At 38.1% G+C, this 23,004-nt stretch overlaps 1 protein-coding gene across 23 annotated transcripts in view; it reads left to right on the top strand.

Annotated features, from left to right (window-relative positions):
- The window catches only part of DOCK9 (dedicator of cytokinesis 9), a 337,662-nt gene that overhangs the window by 203,183 nt on the left and 111,475 nt on the right, over positions 1–23,004 (top strand). For all 23 annotated transcript variants that reach the window (XM_045821862.1, XM_045821859.1, XM_045821855.1 and 20 more), the window contains exons 16-27: positions 4,235–4,314; positions 4,393–4,580; positions 4,715–4,780; positions 5,959–6,051; positions 7,760–7,883; positions 8,242–8,363; positions 9,699–9,785; positions 10,176–10,265; positions 11,606–11,721; positions 11,988–12,057; positions 12,965–13,090; positions 13,678–13,749. In XM_045821862.1, the coding sequence (XP_045677818.1) occupies positions 4,235–4,314; positions 4,393–4,580; positions 4,715–4,780; positions 5,959–6,051; positions 7,760–7,883; positions 8,242–8,363; positions 9,699–9,785; positions 10,176–10,265; positions 11,606–11,721; positions 11,988–12,057; positions 12,965–13,090; positions 13,678–13,749 (1,234 nt within the window). The remainder of the gene's footprint in view (positions 1–4,234; positions 4,315–4,392; positions 4,581–4,714; positions 4,781–5,958; positions 6,052–7,759; positions 7,884–8,241; positions 8,364–9,698; positions 9,786–10,175; positions 10,266–11,605; positions 11,722–11,987; positions 12,058–12,964; positions 13,091–13,677; positions 13,750–23,004) is intronic.

Below are 23,004 nucleotides of genomic sequence, written 5' to 3'. Positions count from 1 at the left end.
CTGTGAACCCACTGTGAACTTTCACTCCATCATGTTTTGCCTTCTGCCTGAATTGTGTCACTTTCTGCCCCCTCAAGCAGTAGCACACAAGTGACAAATACATACAGCATACACATTCCCCTTCTACTTTTTGTCTCTCCAAGGCAAACTTACTCATCATTCAAAACCCCATCCATATCTCACTTCCACGTTGGGATACCTGGGCCAGGTCACTTGGCTTCTCTGCTTGAGTCTCCTCTTCTTTTTAAGGGGGATTGTAATGGCTCTGCCTCCTAGAACTGTGGAGGGAATAAATGAATATATTCATTTATAAATATGAATGAATATATTATAAGGGTGATTTTCTCAAACTGTGAATGGTAGTTTCATCCCCTGTTCTCTCTCAGTACCTTACACATCTGCCTTCTGGTAGAGGTTTATGCAGACTCTTTGGAGTAGTTATCATGTGTCTACTGAATTTTTGGCTTCTTGAGGCTAGGAATCATACCTTGTTTGTCTTCTATCCATGGTGCTTAATGTGATGTTGTATCACATCATGCGCACTTAATAAATGCAAATTGAAATTTCTCTAACGCATACATTCAGTGATTTTATTTAAACAAAAATATCTCATATTTCTTTCAATGGCATATAAATTGTTTAAGTGACACCAAAAAATAGGAAATATTTCTCTTTACAATAGGGACCATTTCCCTTTACAAAATGCATTTAGAAGATTAGACTCACCACCAACAACAGATCCAAGCATGCCTACACTGCTAGTTAATCACATTGATGTGTCAGCACAGGAGGTAGAATCAAGAGGACTGGGTACAAAAACACAGATGTAGGGACACCAAACCTGTTGGCATCAGATGACTACTAGTTTGCGATACCATCCCTCTTCCCTCTGTGGGAATTGTTGAGTCAGTAGGAATGTATGGGCAGTGGGGAAAGAACACCTTTCCCTTTCCTGAGAGAGAGAGAGAGAGTTTGAGCCTCATTCTTAGGTTTATACACAGACATAAGCTTTGCCCAAATTCCAGTCACTTTATGTGTTTCTACATTATACATTTGTTTAATCAATGCATTTTTAGGATGGGTTTTCCTTCTCAACTATTGTAAGTTTTGCATAGAACATATGCACTTTGTAGCATTAAAAAAACAATCCCTGTCATGAGAGAATTCATTTTATATAACATGTTGTCATTGTCATCATCACCATCTCTTTGCAAATAAAAAAAAGGGAGTGGAATTTTTGTTGTGTGAGGTTTTGCTGTCTAAAAAGCCAGGTTCAATAAAAAACCTTGAACTTTTATAATAGGTTTAAGATTACATTTTTAAAAATAATTTAAATTGGTAGAAATACCTTCCACAAAACCAAGGTGCTATGTGGTATGGAATTAAAATCAGATCTGTGCTTGCTTGGAAATGTTGTACTTGGACATTATAATGCCTCTATGGAAGTAGCAACTAGAAGTAAAAGTTCCCAGCAGAAGGAGGAACCTGAATAAGAAACAAGTATAAGAAACAAGTTAGAAATAGAAGTATATAATACTTTGTACAAAGAGTTCTAGTGAAGAATGTTTAAAATTTGTTGCTTAGAAATCCAACTCTCAAAAGTTTATAGGTGGATAATCTCAGTGTGATTGAAAAAGTGGTGAAGAAAGTACATATTTATTCACAGGTGAAAATAATTAGGAAGGAGTGAAATATTATACTCTTGGGTAGTTACATGTAAAACTATTATTTGTAGTAAGCAGAGTATTTCTGACTCAGGGGAGCAGATGCAGTTTCATAGGTGTCTATAAGATTTTGTGGAATGCAGTGTTTTGTAGTATGTTGCAGGGTTAAATTGTTCAAATGAAGAGGTGGGGCAAGGCATTACGTCAAGAAAATTTATACCTGTGTAGAAACCCATGGGTCACAGGGTTGATGCCCCTAAAGAGCTTTGTTAAAGCTGAGAGAAGCTCCAATAGTGCATCATGGTTGGAGCATACAGTGCTTGAGTAGCCATTGGTAGCTCTCTGCAAATGATTGTTCAAGGCACAAGTTTCTGGTAGTAGAAAAGGATATTGAGTTTGTGAGCAAATCACAGAATGGGCACAAAATGTAGGGGTAATGCTGTACCATGCCTGGAAATCTTTGGGCTATAAATCGTTTAACTGAAGGTAGAATATGTGAAAATTGTTGACTTGCCTTCCGGACAGTTATATCTTAGGATTTCAAATTGTTGTTCATTTAAATGCAGATGTGGAAATGAGAAGGAACCCTGAGAGAAAGTGATTCTGCAGGTTGGAGCTGCTGGTGGGCACAGATGAATATGCTCAGGGTACTCTGTAGTCATTATTAGGCAAGAATTTAGAACTATTAGGGAAATCTGATTCAGATTAACAGTACCCCAGGGTATGCTGACAAGTTATGTGTGACTCTGCTTAATAGATAACAGTAACATCAGAGGAATCTTAAAAACAGAATTTAGGAACTTTTCAAAAATTGGAACAAAACCAAATGCTGAATCTATTGGCCAGTGAGGCCAGTGTGCTTTGATATTCTTGGCAGTGTCTGAAAGACATCATTAGTAAACTGGTGACTTACAAAGAAACATGAGACTGTCCCGTTTTTTAAGAGTAAGTCATGTCATGTCAAACTAGTCATCCTAATCACATTTCTGCTTCTCTCTTTTCAATTGGATTGCTAAATTTGTATGACAGAGGCATGCCTTTGACAAGTGTATATTCCAAGATGGCCTGTGAACAAGCCAGAGAAGTGTAGTACACTTGAGTAGACAAGTTGTTCAGCTGCTGGAGTAACCAGATACCAGGGAGGGTGATAAATGGGCTAGTATCATTCTGGCTATGGGCATCTAGAGATTTGAGAAGAAACCTGTTCATGCCAATATTCTGTGCACTATCTTCATCAATGACTTTTATAAGAGAATATAACATGCTGGTGAAATGTCTTCACAACATAAAGCTATTAGGAATACCTTAATACATTAGATGTTATAACCTGGATTTAAGAGGGTTTTGATCAACTAGAAAAGGCTCAAGTATACAAAGATGGCATTTCATAAAGATAAAAATCAAATTCTTTTCTGATTTCCAAAAACATAATTATATAAAATATAGACTAGAGAAATGTAGCATGAGAGTAAAGCATATGAAAAAAGATTTAAGGATTTTAGGTAGTTGTAAATTTCATGTACATCACTAGCTGTGGCTACCTAAAAGTAATAGCATTAATTGATGGGTGTATTGTTCAAAACCAGACAGCTGTGGCCTTGGGTGGTTAGAGCATTGTCAGGATATGACAAGATTGCGGGTTCGATCCCCAGTCAGAGCACATACAAGAATCAACCAATGAACACATAAATAAGTGAAACAACATCTTGCACTCTCTTTTTCTCCCCCCACCCCACCAATTTAAAACACACACACACACACACACACACACACACACACACACACACACATATTCTATCTTCATCTGGTCAGGCCATACTGGGCCTGATTTGTGCAGTTCTAGGTGCCACATATAAATGGGATGTTCTTCTAGGAGTAAAATGGCATTGGAGGAAGATGCAAAAGGACTGAAAATGGAAGACTTCAGAAAGCTGTTTATAGATGATTGAAAGGTGTTACATTGGGAAACATAATAACTAAGCCCCTTGAGGAGTGGAAGTTTCAGAGAGGTGAATTTTACCTTGCTGCGTTGAAATGGCTATGTTGAAAGTTTTCTTGTCACTAAGTAAGTAGTGTTTGTCAGGCATATTACAGAAGAGATTTCTGTATTGGATTGAGTCAGACCAAATACAAACCTCAGATACTTCAGTATTTACTTTGTGCCCAGCATTTTGCTAGACACTAGAAACTAAGATGACTTCTAGTTCTGAATTTTCATAGTTCTAAGTGAGCCAAGAATATATGTTGAGGTTGCTGTCCAACTCATTAGGCACTAGCCACATGTAGCTGTTTAGCACCTGAAATATAGCAAGTCCCAACTGAAATGAGCTGTGAGTGTAAAAGATACAGCTTGTTTTGAATGATTAGAATGAACTTTTTATATTGATCACATATTGAAAAAACAATATTTTGCATATACTGGGTTAAATAAATGTATTTTTCAAACTAATTTTACCTGTTACTTTAAAACTACTTTTGTGTCATGCATTATATTTCTCTGAGAAGTGCTCTCTAGAATTTAGATTTTAGAGTTAACCTAACTTACAAATGTTTGATTTTTCTCTTTGTAGACCTGAGAAGATGGCTAAGCTCCCAGTGATTTTGGGCAATCTAGACATTACCATTGATAATGTTTCCTCAGACTTTCCTAGTAAGTGTAAGTTCTGTATAAAAACGGACAAAATTTTGTTTGGTTTTTACTTCAATTTGTTTGTTTTTAATTTTTCAGATTATATCAATTCATCATACATTCCCGTAAAGCAATTTGAAACCTGTACTAAAACTCCAATCACATTTGAAGTAGAGGAATTTGTGCCGTGCATACCAAAACACACTCAGCCTTACACCATCTACAACAATCACCTCTATGTTTATCCTAAGTACTTGAAATATGACAGTCAAAAGTCTTTTGCCAAGGTGAGTGTAAAGATTGAGGTTTCATTTTTAGTATCAAACTCATTTAGGTTTTGGCTTGTCATGTTCTTTTATAAATATCAAATATTTTGGCTGTTTGTTTTCTTTTCTTTTTTTTTCTTTAAATATTGTTGCAGGCCAGAAATATTGCTATTTGTATTGAATTCAAAGATTCAGATGAGGAAGACTCTCAGCCTTTGAAGGTTTGTTTTTTAAATGTATTTACATTTTCCCATTTTAATAATGTAATTGCATGATATTACACAACTAAAGTAATTTAGCACATTTTAATTGACACAGACACAAAAATATGTAATATATTATGTAACCACATATGGTGAACTTTACAGAATATGGAATAATTGAGCTCTTACTCCTAATTGACTGTTTGTTTTGTTATACTTTTTAGGGATGAAGATTTCTTATGCATGTTCTATTCAGTAAACTTAATCATGGATCTACTGTAAGCCAGGCATTGAATGGTTGCTAAGAATTATATTACCAACATTAATAATAGAAATAATAATAATAATGGATTGGCATCTATCAAATGTTTATTATAGTATGGCAATAATAGTAGTAGTAGATTGTTGATATTCCAGGCTCTGCTTTTAGAGCCTCATAGGAATTATTAAACTCCTTTAATTTTCATAACAGTCTTTTGAGTTAAGTACTATTATTTTCCTGCATTTTTTAGATTAGGTTAATGCACCAAATTTAAATAAATTGATTAGGGTCATACATTAGAGGAACTGATGTTCAAATCCAAGCAGTCTGGCTCCAGAGCTCAAATCCTTTACTGATAAACTATGTGAAAATGACTTTGCAAGAAGGAAGGAGACAAAATGGCAAAGAACAATGCAGTGTAGTTTTTGCCCTCAAGAAATTTATTAGCTTTCTGGGAAAGACAGTTATGGGAGAAAAAAGCTTTGAGCATACAAAAGGTACTGAAATGGTTTACTTACAAAACTGGAAAATTAGAACGGAAAAATACTGAAGGGACACAGAGGGAGAAATTAATCCTTTCTTGAAGGGTGCATGAGAATTTGCTTGGGGCACATAGAAAGGAAGTTCATTGGGACAGAGGGCTTGCATAGCATAGACGTGGAAGTGTGAAAGGGCACAGTGAGCAGGGTCTGATTCGGAGCGACAACTTGGAGGGGTGGGAGGGAGAGTGGTGGGAGGAACAGAGAGGTGAGCTGGAAGGTAAGTTGGGCCCAGGAGTAAGGGGGTTTGCAGGTCTGTAGTCTCACAGGCAGAAGAAAGCCATCAGGGATAGTTAAGTTTATGCTGTAGGAGTGTTCTTTACATCACTTCTGAGTTTAATTTCTTACTCTAATAATTGAATGCTGGTGTTTCCCATTGCTAATTCTTACTTTAGTGCATTTATGGCAGACCTGGTGGGCCGGTGTTCACAAGAAGCGCCCTTGCTGCAGTTTTACACCATCACCAAAACCCAGAATTTTATGATGAAGTAAGTAAGGTTTTCAAGGCTAAACCCAGTTTAACCAGTTTTAAGGAAAACTCTTAAGTTCTTTGCTTAGTATAGCAAAATTCAAGAGAAACTGCATACTATACTGAGAACACAATGATAGAACTAAATGTTGAATTATTTATTTTACATATTTTTTTAAATTATAGAAGTAATGTATTTATTGTAAAAAATAAAAACTTGGAAAATGCAGATAATATAGAAAATAAAAAGTTAAACTCCCTCTTCTATCACAACCACAGTTAATAATTTTGACTTTTTTTTTCAAATTCATATTTTATATAGTTATGTTTGTTAGACCTTTCTTTTTTTATAAAGATTTCATTTATTTTTTATTTTTAGAGAGGGAAGGGAAGGAGAAAGAGAGAGAGAGAAACATCAATGTGCGGTTGCTGGGGGTCATGGTCTGCAATCCAGGCACATACCCTGACTGGGAATTGAACTTGCAACACTTTGGTTTGCAGCCCACGCTCAATCCACTGAGCTATGTCAGCCAGGGCCATTAGACCTTTCTTACTAGGTTTCCTTATGTAAAATTATATGTAGTTCTTTAAAACTACTAAATGAATTCTACTTAGAAGTGTTTTACCCTGTTTTTTTGTCATGGCTTGGCTGTGTTAAGTTAATGTAGTAGTGTCTCTCATGTGTTTTCCAGTTCCTTCTAGAATTGGAATATCAACTCTCTTATTTTTGGTTAGTAATGTCTTAGTCTGTTCATGATGCTATAACACAATACCACAGACTGAGTGGCTATAAACAGCAAATACTTATTTCTTGTAGTTCTGGAGGCTGGAAGTCTGAAATGAGATTGGCAGCATGGTCATGCAAGGGCCATCTCTCAGGTCGCAAGTTCTCAGTTGTATTTTCACGTGGTGGAGAGGGCGAGGGAGCTCTGTAGCATCTCTTTTATGTAAGAGCACTAATCCCATTTATGAGGGTTCCACTCTCATAACCTAATCACCTCCAAAGGCCCCTAATAACCATCACCTTCGATGTTAGAATTTCAACATGTGAATTTGAACACAAATTCTCGGGGGTGAATTTGCAGGGGGAAACACAAACATTCAGACCAAAATAGTATAATATTGTATTAAGAATCCCTTTCTTCCAGCCCTGGCTGGTGTAGCTCAGTGGATTGAGCGTGGGCTGCGAACCACACATCACAGGTTCGATTCCCAGTCAGGGCACATGCCTAGGTTGCAAGCCATGGCCCCCAACAACTGCACATTGATGTACTGATGTTTCTCTCTCCCCCCTCTTCCCTCTCTAAAAATAAATAAATAAAATCTTTAAAGAAAAAAAAAGAATCCCTTTCTTCCTTATCACAATTTACAATCTCAGATTTCTTTTGACCAGAGACCAAATGTACACGTATGCATTGGGTGATACATTGTGTGTCTGCTTTCACCAAGAAATTTTGTTGCTTTTTGCCCTAGCCGGTATGGGTCAGTTGGATGAGAGTCATTCCACAAACCAGAAGGTTGTCAGTTTGATTCCTAGTTAGGGCACATGCTTGCGTGGCAGGTTCAGTCCCTGGTTGTTGGGGCGTGTACTAAAGTCTACTAATCGATGTTTCTCTCCCTATCTTCCTCCCTTCCCATCTTTCTAAAGATAAATGAAAATATCTTTTAAAAAAAGAAATTTTGTTGTTTTGGAATATTTGAAAAATTGTTGTCTCCCTTCCTTATAGATTAAAATAGAATTACCCACCCAGCTACATGAAAAGCACCACTTGTTGTTCACATTTTTCCATGTCAGCTGCGATAATTCAAGTAAAGGAAGCACAAAGAAGAAGGATGTTGTTGAAACACAAGGTCTGAAATTTCATCATTCCTTTGATTGTTTATAACTTACATGTTAGGTTCTTAAATTTTATTTTGATCTGAATTTACATCCTTTTTGCAAAGGAGTTTTTACATGACCTTTGTGAAGGTAGCATGCCTGGCTTGTATATGTAAATTTCCATAAAAGATAATTTTAGAATTCTAATCCCAAAACATTCAGAGTACATTGTAGACAGTGTTCTGCAGAGACTATATTCAGGGTCTTTTCAGTTTCTTAACCCTGGTTGATAGTGACAGTTTTTAAAGATCAGGCAATTTAGTAATATTGGCTTTCTTTCATAAGTTTTTGTACATTTACAGTGAATTTTTTTGTGCTTTGTTTCAACAGTTGGATATTCCTGGCTTCCTCTCCTGAAAGATGGAAGGGTGGTGACTAATGAGCAGCACATTCCTGTCTCAGCTAATCTCCCATCTGGCTACCTTGGCTACCAGGAGCTTGGGATGGGCAGGGTATAAGACTTTAAGATTGTTAATCCCAATTCCTTCAGAAAACATTAAAGACCAATTAAAGCAGCAATAACACAGAAAAGCACATAGTATTTTTTGCCAGTTCCAACATTTTGGTTTTAACTATTCATTTTCAAGTAAACTTAGACCATTGGAAGGCAGTGCTATTAACAATATCATGATCTAGAATTACAGTTATAATTTTAGTATAAGTCCAGAAGTAACAGTGCCTCAACGGAGAGGTGGAGACTTGGAGATAATAGATGCGGTAGAAATTTGGAGATGCTGGATCAGCTAGAAAATCTCTGTAAACTAGCCATGCTCAAATAAAGGTGTGTTCTTAGTGTCATGCAAATGATTAGGAATTGTCTTCCAACTTAACATAATAAGTCAAGTAAGCAAATCTCTTATCCACGTGCTATCTCATTCTGATACCTTTCTGATTCATTAAAGCCTGGATTGTCTCAGATTTCTCCAGTTGGTTTGTGGGTTTTACATTCTTTTTAATTATCTTAGATTTTATAGACATGCTTAGATAAGCCATTTCATTTCAAATGGCTTTTAGTGTTTCTCTACATTTTAAATAGTGCCAAATGTGGACCCATGTTATGGACAAATAGTTAAAATATTCCAAAATAAGGGTAAATCAAATAACATTCAGTTATAATTCCTCATCTGAACATGAGAAAAATGGAAGTTTTTGAAACTAAATTAAGTACAGACAGATGTTGACCCTTTGTGTCAGGAAAACTAACTGTCTTATTGGCTCTACCTGGCACCTTGTGCCATCACTTTCAGAATCTCAGACTCAAGTTTGGTTAAGTTGCTGGTGAAATAGGATTTTTTTCCCTCTCAAATGGATAGTAATTCTCATAGCTGCAACTAAACAGAAAAGATAACTTAGAAGATCCAATAAGAAGAGCATTGTAGCCTGGCTGGCATAGCTCAGTGGATTGAGCACAGGCTGCGAACCAGAGTGCCGCAGGTTCAATTCCCAGCCAGGGCACATGCCAGGGATGCAGGCCACAGTCCCCAGCAACCGCACATTCATGTTTCTCTCTGTCTCTTTCTTCCTCCCTTCCCTCTCTAAAAATAAATAAATAAATCTTAAAAAAAAAAAGTCTTTAAAAAAAAAAAAGAAGAGCATTGTACTTGGAGACAGAAAGTGGGCAGAAATTAGGGTTTGTTGCATTTCTGCTGTGAGCCAGGCATAGCCATGACTGTCAGGCCCCAGAGCTGTTTGGGTCTTCCGTACCTCATCAATGCCCTCATTCAAGATGAGGATTGAAACCAGGATCACTCATGTGTCGGGATGTTTCTTCCCTCCATGTTTTTCAGCATTGTGGTCCTGAAATTAAATGGGTAGATGGAAGCAAGCCACTGCTGAAAGTTTCAACTCATCTGGTTTCCACAGTGTATACTCAGGTACACGCTCTTCTATTAAAATTAGCAGTGGTTGCTCTGTGAATGAGTTTGTATGAGTTTTGGGCGAAACAAAAGTCTAATTGATATGTTATATGGATATATTTTTACTCCGTAAGTCTCTTGTGAAGAAAAGAAGTACATACAAGGTACTCATGTACTGAAATAAATGAAGAGTAACAAGTAACATTTCTTAACAGTCTTCCTCTTTTGTTGGAAGATCTTTTGAAACCTTTTTTAAAATTTATTTTTATCTCTTTGATGTTTTCATTTTTTATGGAATTAGTTTCATAGTCTAAATAAAACATGCCTACCGCAAGAAACGGATGCTACTATTTTCACAGCCAATATGTTAATGAGCTTTCATTTTCTTTTCTTTATTCCTTCCCCCAGGATCAGCATTTGCATAATTTTTTCCAGTACTGTCAGAAAACTGAATCTGGAGCCCAAGCCTTAGGGAATGAACTTGTAAAATATCTTAAGGTATCAGAAGGCTTTCTTAATAACCCCTTTTTAAGGAGTTTGGAGTTGATTGGGTTTTCTGTTGGTGGTGAGTGTTGTAAGAATGCTTTTTGGTAGAAGCTCTCACACCAACAGCTTCTATATGGTTTTAGATAGTGTCAAGAAGGAGACTCAGAAATAGTGCTTCTCCTAGCTTCGTCCTCATCCCATGTATACTTTTCTCATGCCAGACCCAAAACATACTGTTTCCTGCACAGAAAACCACTCACTTACAGAGGCTCCTCATGTGGAGTTCTCACAGGCACAGAGCACAGGAACAGAAACAACAGGAGCAGTGACTTTAGTCCCACAATTTAGGAACTTCTAGTTCATTGTAGGAGAAAACATAAGCTTCATGAGCACATACTAGGTGGGTTAAAAAAATACACCAAATAATATATTTCACCATCCCAGCTTTGTGCAGGGTTAGGGAGACTTTTAGAGTCATTGAACAATGGGAGCAAGGAGGGTTTGTCTAAGGGAATTTCACCTAGAACACGATTCAAGGGGGACACTTTTTAAAAGGAGAGTAGTTAAAAGGACATTCTAGGCATGGGGACAAAATATAAGAAATGTGAGAAATGGAATAGAAGTTTGTTTGATTTAAGCAAGGAAAGTGGAATGGGGATCCTGAATTATTGCTGTGCCAAATCCCCTTTCAGCTGTATGACTTGAAGAAGAGCTTTTATATATGTTGACTTGAAAAACAGTCCTTCTATTAGTTTTCTATTGCTCCTGTAAGAAATTACCACAGCCTCGGTGGCTCAAAACAACACACATTTATTATCTTACGCTTCTGTAGGTCCGAAGTCTGGCATGAGCTTCACTGAGCTAAAATCAAGGTGTTATTAATAGGAAGTTTCCTTTCTGGAAACTAGGGGTGAATCTCTTTTCTTACTCTTTTCATCTTCTAAACACTGCCTTCCTTCCTTGGCTTGTAGCCACTTTGTCCATCTCAAAGCCAACAGATTTTCACCTCGGGCCATTTTTCCTTAGACACGTGCCCCCCGACTCTTCTCTTTTGCCTCCCTCTTCCCCTTTTAAGGACCCTGTGATCACATCAGGCCCACCTGGGTAAATCCAGGAGCATCCCCCATCTTAAGGCCACCTGGTTAGCTTCCTTAATTTCCCTTTGCTGTGTAACATATTCACAGATTCTGCGGATTAAAACATGAACATCTCAGTCCCTTTTTTTGCTTGCCACTGCCTTCCATTTGTTTTAGATGGACTTCTTCCATCCTTCTTTGAAATTGAGTGGAAGTTGCATAGGCTTGGTTTACTTAAAAAAGGATAACTTGAACTTTGGTATTCCATGTCTGTAGAGCCTACATGCAATGGAAGGCCATGTGATGATTGCCTTCTTGCCCACCATCCTAAACCAGCTATTTCGTGTCCTCACCAGAGCAACTCATGAGGAAGTCGCCGTCAACGTGACACGGTGAGAACATGGAATGGAAAGGTGGATACTCTTCTTCCCTTCAGTCTGTCCATATGTGCAGCACAGTCATACATTTCTGGGATGCTAGTATGTGTTGAACATTATATTTAAGATATTTCTTTTGATCCCATATGTAGAGATCCCATCTAATGCCTTATTTCCTGTGGTGCCAATAGGATCATCATTGTTCTAGTACTGTGATGATAATGAAATGTTTCCATTTTCACATTACTATTCATTGCTTTATTCATTCCTATGGTGTGTAGGGTCATTATTCATGTGGTTGCCCAGTGCCATGAGGAAGGATTGGAGAGCCACTTGAGGTCATATGTTAAGGTATGTAAAATAAATTGTCCCAATCATTTATATCTGTGGCTCTCCAATTTTCCTTCTAGAACTTTTTTTTTTAATCTAGTTATTTTTGGATATATGTTGGGATAAAACTTAATACCTGTGCTTTTTCTTCTATATCACATAGCCAGTGCTTGCACTTACACGAGAGGAAGTCCAAAGAGGGGCAATTATTCATCTATTTACTTAATATCATTTGTCAACTGCATTTCTTGTTTTAATGGGTTTTGCAAATAATGTGACCCAAATGATGTGGAAGTTTAAAGAAAGCTATTATCTCACTCTTAGCTAGGCCTCTGGTATAGCTTGTTGTCTTCATTTTTCTTTTCTCCATCCAAAATTCCCAGGAAAACTGCTTCTCCCAAGACAGTAAGGTTAGCTCTGGCCACCATCTAAGTAGATGACTACATGGGACAGCAAGAGATGTTGTTGGGACAAATATCAACAAGTTCTCCATTTTTATACAATATTTAGTAAACATAATGCCAGTCACTGTTCTAAACAGTTACACACACACATTCCATTTAGTCTTTGATACTCTGAATTATAGCTATGTGTTCATTTAAAAAATAAAGTTCGGTTGTTTAGAATATCAGTTACCCAGTGTTGTGTGAGATATTTAATGAAGTCCTTAGGAGGAGGATCTATGGGCTACACAACCATTGACCTGAGTCAGGTGATTCACAATATTTCAATAAAGTTCCTCAAAAACATACTGAACTGCCTCTTTCTGTCACATGACAACGACCCTTCTCACCTTCTGTTTCCACACCTTCCTCTCCCACCCATGCAATTGTATCTCAGTCCCCGATCTTATCCTTTGGAGCCTTTTCAGCATTCAGCTCATCTTGGAGAACCAGTGCATTAAATCATCTTTCCCTTTTCTTCAAAGTATGCTTATAAGGCTGAGCCATATATTGCCTCCGAATATAAGACAGTGCATGAAGAACTGACCAAATCCATGACCACAATTCTCAAGCCTTCTGCTGACTTTCTCACCAGCAACAAATTACTTAAGGTATGTTGGGAGAGCTGGTGTGACTCTGCAGTATTTAAATTGATTTAAAAAAATTCATACTTCTCAGCTTGATCAGTTTACCTTGTGTGGTTTTGGAGACAATCACCAACTCCTAAAAAGTGGTAACAGAGTCAGTTCTTAAATACCAATTTTGCTACTTGTACTAGTGACTCTACAGAAGCTGCAGATTATTATTATACTCAAAGTTTTGTGGCATGCAGCTATTAATAAGTCATTATATTTAAATCACTGGGGGATTGTGAGTTACAGATTATACAAGCAAGTGTCATCAGGCAAGACTTACCCAAGAGGAAAGATTGTGTATCTAATCGAGTAGCGCCACTTGTGTGGGTTGTGCCATGCTGAGCTTATGCGCCCTATATCCTAGAGGTATGAAGTCATGTACGGTCAGACACCTGAAAGCATGAGAGCACCTGCCATATACCTCCAGTCTGATCATTCACCAAGAGGTGCAGCCATGTTTTTTGGTCACATCTGTCTTATGTCAGTAACATTGCCAGCCTAAGAGAATAAACATCTCATCTAACTGATTGTTTTTCTTACTGGAATCTTTTTTTTTCTTTCAGTATTCATGGTTTTTCTTTGATGTTTTGATAAAATCCATGGCTCAGCATTTGATAGAGAACTCCAAAGTTAAGGTATGTCACCTTATATCAGGGCTTGTATGATAGTTTTTAGGGGAAAACATAATTCATTGTGTTTGTAGCTAACATTTATTAACACTTTCTGTGTTCCACTTACAAGTATTGTTTTAAGTGCTTTCCAGCAGTAAAGCATTTTAGCTTTATGACAACTCTATAGGGGAAGTATTAGTCTTACTCCTCATTTTATAGATGAAGAAACTGAAGTCAGGATGCTTGAGTTATTTGCCTAAGGCCATGCTGCTAGTGAGTGGAGGGAGCCAGGTTTTGAGACCCCTCTGGCTAAGAAAAATGTGTCTTTTCCTTTGACTAGCTTAGAAATCTTCAAGTTTGTTGAAATGGGGATAATAGTTTAAGCATTCATTTAAATTGCATTTACCTGGTGTTTTTTAAGTGTCTTGTACATCTTAGACATTTCTCTAGGACTTAGATGGGTTTCTGGTGCTATCATGTCCTGTGTAACCAATGAATTGACTCTGAGATAACTTAGTCTCCTCTCTGAGGTGCCTGGGTATGTGCCATGCTCATTTCTGGATTGATGCCTATTGAGGTATGACTGGTTGTTACTGGCTGTCTGAGCTTAATTTTTTTTTAAAATTCCAAGGCAGTGAACACAGGTAGATGTATCACAGAGCTCCTTCTGAAATGCAGTCTTGGAGTTGCCATTATGACTCTGAATTCTCACTACATTATAGTTGTACAGAAGTGGGAGCTTAAAGAGCCTGGGTGAGAGCTGGAGGCACTGGTGCAGGGAGCAGTCGTGGTGCCTGGCAGCCTCTCTCAGTGAATGTGGGAAGAAGGGCAGAGTCACAGGCAGGGAGGCTCAGCATGTTGGCCATCTGGCTCTGGGAGGAAGGCTTGGGAAAGGCCGATGGATTCTGTCAAGCAGAAGGGTGGTGGTTCAGAACCTAAAGCCATAGTTTCTCTAGTAGAGTGGGCACTGGTGCCTGGCCAGATGGTTTCCGTTTTTTCTCTCTTTTCAATCCAGTTTTAGCACACAGAGATGCCAGATGGAGGCGGGCCCTGCCTTTCACAGAGTAATACACCATCTAAATCATGCCAGAATAGCCTGCCAAGGAAAAAGTATAGCAGACTTCCTACCTGTCAGTGCAGCTAGTGTATGAGCATACACGTGTGTGTGTGTGTGCATACAAAGGGCACGGACACGCACATATGCAGGTTCTTTGGATATATTATATTTCTGTTAAGAATGTTGTCATATGCAGGCTAGACTTGAGGCCTATATTAGTTTGTTAAGGCTGCCATAACAACTAGATGGCTTGAAAACAGAAATTTATTTTCTCACAATTCTGGAGACTGAAAGTTCAAAATCAAGATGTTTGTAGGGTTGATTTGCCTCTCCTTGGCTTGTGGATGGCTATCTTCTTCTTGTGTCATTATATTGTCTTCCTTCTTTGCATGTCTGTGTCCTAATCTCTTATCTCGTAAGGACACCCAGCCCTGTTGGATTAAGGCCCATTTAATGACCTTGTTTTAACTTAATTACATCTTTAAAGACTCTGTCTCCAAACACCATCGTATTCTGAGGTATAAGACATTAACATAAGAATTTTGAGGGGACCCAATTCAGTCCATAACAAGTTCCCACTGGATTTTTAAAATTATTTTTGGTTCTAAATAAATATAATCACTTCAGAGAGATTAATGACTCCCTTATATTCTAAAATGTAACTGATTTGTTTATACAGAATTCGATTAGCCCTTATTATATTGCAGGCTCAAGGGTTACAAAGTTAACTGTAGTGTGGTTTTTGCCCTCAGGGAATTTAGGTGGGAAAGTATACAATTAGACCATGGAAACAAAGGTGAAGGAAGTGCTGAAACACCCACAAGAAGTATATATAAAATCAAGGATCAATGACATCTTTCTGAGACCTGTGATAGAAGATTAATAAAGGAACTCAATTGCAAGCATTCTTTTCTCCAGAGGCCAAATTAAACCATAAACCTTTAGGGATGATAGAGACCTGAAAGATACTTTCTGGTACAGCTCTTCTCTTATGTCACAGAGGTTGAGATGGAACTATGGACCCGTGAAGTAACCTGCCCAGGGTCAAACAACTGAGCAGAGCCAAGAACTCCTGCTAGAGTCAGAACCAGCCTCTCAGATGCTCTGCCATTTCCAGTCTTATAACCTAATTTTCTTACAGCCTCTGGGAATTGCTTTTGGAACTCCGGAAAAAAAACTATTCAAGTGCTACCGTGTACAACTTTTTCTGGAAATTAATTGTGTCTTGGTCCTAAAACAATATTCAGCACGTTTTTAGAAGTAGCTTATTTTAAAATTGTTATCCAGTTTAAAAATAAACACTGACATCCAAAAGGAGAAAACTCAACTGTAACGTAATTTACTATAAAAAGACATTCAAAATACCTACTTAGCACCTGGGAGAACTGCACATTTCCATGTAATGCCAGAAACCACGCCACTGTTTCCCTAAATCACATATTACTGGTCTAGGAACTTCTCCTACATTTTTTGAAGCCTTCATTTAGTTTGCCTTATATCTTAGGAGTAATGAGTTTTCTGTGTTTGAATTAGTTATTTTTATGTTCATCTTATACTTAAATCTTAAGGATGTTTTGAATTTAAGGAACAAATTCATGTTTACCATTGCTATACCATCAGTGATTTCCAGAATCATGATCAAATCCTGTTAGAGTTTTAATATTTTTTGACTGAAGATTATTAATATTATCCATTGTGTTTATAATTGTGACCTGATTTCCTTCCTCACTGGTTTTTCTTCAAATGTCATGACCAGGCACATGCCTGGATTCATATCAGACCAGATAATGCTTTTGGTGTTGCTGAATGTGTTTTTCCCAAAACACATTCCTGGCATTGATCAGAATTTGGGGACATTGTGTATGTTGAGCTGAGGCCTTCCATGCACACTCCCTGTGTTAGTGGGGCCATTCCATCTGGTGCATATTTATGTGAAGGGATAAATTTGCGTGCTGTTCTGCTTGTTTCTGATGTTACACTCTTCTGAAAATGGAGGTGGCCACATGTATCCACCTTCCTATCCCCAGCCAGTCAAGTCAAACTACACTGTATAACATTTGCTGAGAAAGGCTGTGCATCAGAGCCTCTCTTGGAACTAACATCTAAAATAAGCATTTCCTTCCTAGGCTTGAGTGTTTCATAAGTGACATGTGCTTGGAATTTAAAGTAAGTGGTTTTTGAGTAGACCTCATGGAGGCCTGCTAAGTTTGTAACCCTCAACCCCAATCTGCCTCAATAAGTAATATATTGTAGGTGTTTCTTCTGTATCATTTATATTTAGCAGCTATAATTTCAGCAGACTTATTTTGAATATCCTGCCCTCCCACACTGAATCAAGCAAATTGCTGGCATTAAACAGGTGTACTTCAAGGAAGTTGGAAAACCTGGCATAGCATAAGATGAATAGATAAGATGAATATATACCCTTAAGAGTCACTTATTTAACCTACAACCATTTTCTGGCTTAACTGAGCAAAGAAAGTTTTTATTTGAAAAGTGGAAGGAAGATGATATGATTCATGTTCCAAGTGGACTGTTTGGACTTCTCCTAAATTATATTTGTAAACCATGTACATAGGTCATGGCAGAAGGTTTATATCCTTACTTTCATCCATGGATAAGTGCTTTGAACAGTTGTTTGCTATGTACAGAACATTGAGGAGAAATGCATGTGGAGTAGAGGATGTATCCTCAACCTTGAAATTGACAGAGTCCTTGGAGAAAGAAGACATTCAGCTTGCAACAGTTGGAGAATAGTGCAGGAAGGTGTATATGTGAGCTCTAAAATGATAGGAGATTAATGAGGAGATAGAGATGGAACTTTACCTGGGCCTAGAAAGATGCCAAATTTAGAGAGAAAAGAAGAAGCATTGGGAACGGGAGAGAACTCATGCACAGGTAAGGCTTCTGTGGTGGGCCTCAGGCTGAGAGTAGAGGGAAAGAGTGAAAAATAAGATCGACAGCCCTGGCTAGTGTGGCTCAGTGGACTGAGTGCCAGCTTGTCAACCAAAGGCTCACAGATTTGATTCCCATTCAGGACACATGCCTGGGTTGCAGTCTAGGTCCGCAGTTGGGGGCATGCGAGAAAGGCAGCCAAGTGATGTTTCTCTCCCTCTCTTTTATACCTCCCTTCCCCTCTCTCTAAAAATAAATAAATAAAATCTTTTTAAAAATGCATGAGATTTAAAAAACAGAAAACAAGATCAACATAGAAATAACAACGAGATAATTGGGAGCTTTGAGGCCAAGCAGCCTATGATTTGATAAAGACCATAGAGAGGTAGAGTAGGTTCTTCAGCAGGAATGACAAGATGGAAGAGCATATAAATGTTAGCAGAGTGGCTTGCGAACTTTATATCAATGGATCTATCTTCCCCCTGGAGTTTAACCTGTGGAACAGATTAACATACCTGTCATTTTTTATATGTCTGGATTTGTTTGTTTGTTTGTTTGTTTTTTAGCTCTCTCACTGGGTGAAAGAGGTGGGGTTGGGGATGAGAATGGAAAGCATGAATGAATAAGAGAAAATATTAAGTCGACTAATTATTTGACCCAGCAATTCTAAGTATTTACTGAATAGAAATGAAAACATATTCACAGAGAGATTTGCATGTGAATGTTCATAGCAGCTTTACTCGTAATAGCCCCAAACTGGAAACAACCAAATGTCCACTAACAAATGGACAAATGTGGTAACTCCATACAATGGAATACTATACAGTAATAAAAAGGAAAAAACTACTAATTTGTTCAACAACATGGGTAAACCTCAAAAGCATTGTGTTAAGTGGGGGAAGTCACTGTGGCCATGCAGACTTTATATTCTGTGAATTCATTTTATGGCATTCTAGGAAAAGAAAGTATTCTAGGGATAGAAAACAGAGCAGTGGTCTCCAGAGGCTAGGGGGTGGGAGAAGAAATTCAAAGGGACATGAGGGAACTTTTATGGTGAAAGAAATGTACTATATTGTGGTTGTCGTGGTGGTTACACAACTGTATTCATTGTCAAGACTTACCAAACTGTATGCCTTAAAAGGGTGAATTTTGCTATATGTAACAAATATCAATAAACCTGACTTAACAAACAGAATGTAATAAAGTTAGTTTTTAGTGGGGATGAAAAGGCCAGTTAGATATTACGTTTGAGAGCATAGAAGAGTAGAGCATTTGGGAGAGATAATTAGGATGTAGTTTACCAGGCAAGACAGGACGTGATGAGTTTTGTTTGAGATATACCTCTTAAGCTTCAGGGCCATGGGTTCAGCTCCTGTCACAGAGATCTAAAATAACAGTAACTAAAGAAAAAAATGTTATTTCTTCTCACATGAAAGTACAAGCTAGTATGGGAGTTCTATTCGACAAAGTTTATCTGAGACCAAGACTTTTTCCATCTCACTGCTTTGTATACCTAGAGTGCTGCTCATAGTTCTGATCTGACTGGGTTCACCACCATGCCCATGTAGAGCCAGCAGGAAGAAGATAAATATTTTCCTGGATGGGACCTGTTGCTGCCTCAATGACCAATTTTGGTCACATACTAGTTAGTCACATACCTGCAAGGGATTCTGGTAAATGTAGTCTTTATTCTGAGTGTTCATGCCCTCAGTTAAAATGTTGAGGTTCTATTACCATGAAAGAGAAGAGAGAACAGATATTGGGAAGCAACCAGCAGTTGTTGCCACAAGGTTCAGTGGCACAGCCCAAGGAAGGATTCAGGCGTAGGCAAGGAAGAAAATAGACACAGCTGGAGAAATAGATCTGTGAGCCCCAGTCTGCTAAAATCATCTAAGCTTTTCACTGGGAAAAGCACCGTGTTAGTGTGGAGTCATCAGATAAGTTTATCTATATAAGATTTATTAGGAGCAATGACTGTGAGAAAAAATGGGAAAGAAGCCCAGGAGAGAGTGGGAAAACCATCAGATGGCAGAAGGAGAGAGAGAAGGAAGGAAAAATCTTAAGACTGCAGTGCAATTCTAAGAGCATTGAGCGAGGCCACTGGAAAGTCCTTGAGCTCAGGTTGACCATCAGAGGACTCTGGTGTTCCCCAGGAACAAACCTCCCTTGGTATTCCTGCCACCCTTGGTCAGTGGCAGGGAGCAGCCCATGCAAGATGTGGCCATGGTGTAAATGCAGTAGCAGAATTCAGAGCACAGCACCTGGGCCATGGGTTACTTATGCTCCCTGCAGTTGGAGATCTGAGTGACCATTTTCATGGCACCAGCAGGGTAGAGAGACTGATTTTGTGAATGAAAATAATGAAGAGCTTGGAGAAAGAAAAGATGTTTTAGAAAAAAAGAAACAGAAAAAATAATTTAGGAATTCCAATAATAGGGAGTAGCTTCAGACTTCTGGAAAATGTCACTGGAAAATTTCTTGTCTACACCATTACTTTTGTGCTTGCTAAGCCAGAAAAAATGAAGTTTGTTAGTTAATGAACTTCTTTCTTATATATCACTGAGCAGTAAACCTTACAAGAGCGTAGAACACAGTATGGAACAAAAGATGAACATTTGAAGACTGCTGGAAAGTTTTGTAGTTTTGTATGCAAAGCCATATTTTTGGCCACAGCGTTTTTATGTATTTTATAAGATTATGTATTTTTAGCGGGGGAGGGAGAGAGAAAGAAAGGGAGAAAAACATCGATGTATGAGAGAAACATTGATGTGTGAGAGAAACATCAATGGACTGAGAAACATCAATTGACTGCCTGTTGCATACCCCAACCAAGGAGCTAGCCCACAACCCAGAAATGTGCCCTGACCAGGAATCAAACTGGTGACCTTCCTGTTCACAGGCCAGCATTCATGCCACTAAGCCACACCAGCCATGGCTATTACAGAAATTTTTAAATAAAAATAAAAAGAAAGGGAATAGTTTAACAATGTCCTGTTGTCCTTACCCAACGTCAACAGTGAACCAGCATGCTGCCATTCTTACTTTATATATCCAACTTCACACAATTTTTTTACTAGAGTATTTAAAAGCAACTCCCAGATGTTTTATCATTTCATTGGTAAGCACTTTAGTGTATCATCTTTAATAGACAAAGCCTTTAAAATAAAGATAAGTACCTACTACACTACTGTTGCACTCATCAAAGTTAGCAGTATTTCTTTATTATCATCTAACACCCAGTCTGTGTTCTATTTCTCCCCTAGGTGTCTCAAAAATGTCATTTTACTATTGGCTTGTTTGAATCAGGATGTAACATAGTCTTTTGTTGATGTGTTCCCAAAGGTTCTAAAATTCTCAAACAATCCCCTCTCCATTTGTTTGGGTTTTTTTGACACAGTGTATTTGTTGAAGAAAGTGGGGCATTTGCCTCTTAGAATTTCCCACATTCTAGATTTGACTGGTCATAACTTCACAGTTTTCTCAGACATGGCTCTGTGTCCCATGTCTTTCCTATAAACTTATACCGATATCTAGAAACTCAAGTTCTTTCAGGTTTGATTTGTTTTTGGTAAAGGATGCTTTGTATCCAACACTACTGCATCACATCAGGAGGCATACAATGTCTGGTTATCTTATTTTTTGTTATGATGATATGGACTAATACAGTGATTTTCAACTGGTGTGCCACAGTAATATTTAAAATGTAAAATATCACTCCAGGACTTCTGGTTAAGATGGAGGCATGGGTAGATAAATTTTGCCTCTTCACACAACCAAAAGAAAGACAACAAATTTAAAAACAAAAAAATAACCAGAACTTACTGCCATAAAAACAGGCACATAGACCAGTGGAACAGAACAGAGAGCTCAGAAATAAACCTAAATCTCCGCGGTCAATTAATATTTGATAAAGAGGGCAGCAACATAAAATGGAGTAAAATAGCCTCTTCAACAAATGGTGTTGGGAGAGCTAGACAGCTACATGCAAAAAAGTGAAACTTGAGCACCAATTTACACCATACACAAAAATAAATTCAAGGTGAATAAAAGATTTAAATATAAGTCGTGACACCATTAAAGTCCTAGAGGAAAACATAGGCAGGAAGATCTCAGATATTTCACTCAGCAACATTTTCAGATATGTACCCTAGAGCAAGGAACATAAAGGAAAGAATAAACAAATAGCATGTTATCAAAATAAAAAGCTTCTGTGTACCTAAAGAAAATAGTATTAAAATAAAAAGAGAACTAACTGTATGGGAAAACATATTTGTCAGTGATACCCCAGACGAGGGTTTAATCTCCAAAATACATAAAGAACTTACACAACTCCACTCTAAGAAGACAAGCAACCCAATTTAAAAATGGGCAAAGGACTTGAACAGACACTTCTCCAAGGTGGACATACAGACGATCCAGAGACACATGAAAAGATGCTCAATATCTGCTAGCTATCAGAGCGATGCAAATTAAAACCACAATGAGATACCACTTCACACCAGTCACAATGGCCATCAGAAACAAAGCAACAAACAGCAGTGTTGGAGAGGTTGTGTAGAAAAGGGGACTCTGGTGTACAGTTGATGGGATTGCAGACTGGTACAACCACTATGGAAAACATTATGGAATTTTCTCAGAAAACTAAAAATGGATCTGCCTTTTGACCCAGCAGTTCCACTGCTTAGGATTATATCCTAAGAACCCTGAAACACCAATGCAAAAGAACCTATGCACCCCAATGTTCACAGCAGCACAATTTACAATAGCCAAGTGCTGGAAGCAACCTAGGTGCCCATCAGTAAATGAATGGATCAAAAAACTATGGCACATTTACACAATGGAATTTTATGCAGCAGAAAGAAAGAAGGAGCTTCTACCCTTTGCAACAGCATGGGTGCAACTGGAAAGCATTATGTTAAGAGAAATAAGCCAGGTGGTGAAAGACAAACAGCATATGATCTCACCTTTAACAGGAACCTAATCAACAAAACAAACAAACAAGCAAAATATAACCAAAGACACTGAAATAGAGAATAGGCTGACAGAGTTCAGAGGGGAGAGGGGAGGGACTTTCAGGGGAAAAGAGGAAGCATTTGCAGGAACAAGTATAAAAAGCACATGGACAAAAACAAGGGGGGTGGAAATGGGAGGGAGGTGAGGAGGGCTGGGGGGTGGGCTGGGATAGGAGTAAAAGGCAGAAAACTGTATTGAACAATTAAAAATTAAAAAAAAACAAACAGAACTGCCAGAAAACCAAACTGTATGGAAGTCCAACAGCCAAGGAATTACAGAAGAAACATTTATTCAGACTGTTAGTAGGGATGGAG

The sequence above is a fragment of the Phyllostomus hastatus genome, unplaced genomic scaffold (genome assembly GCF_019186645.2).
Source record: "Phyllostomus hastatus isolate PE091 unplaced genomic scaffold, TTU_PhHast_1.1 phas_scaffold_46, whole genome shotgun sequence".
In the NCBI taxonomy this organism is placed as follows: Eukaryota; Metazoa; Chordata; class Mammalia; order Chiroptera; family Phyllostomidae; genus Phyllostomus; species Phyllostomus hastatus.
Note: the sequence above shows the minus strand (reverse complement) of the source record. Positions and strands in the feature narration are given on the sequence as shown.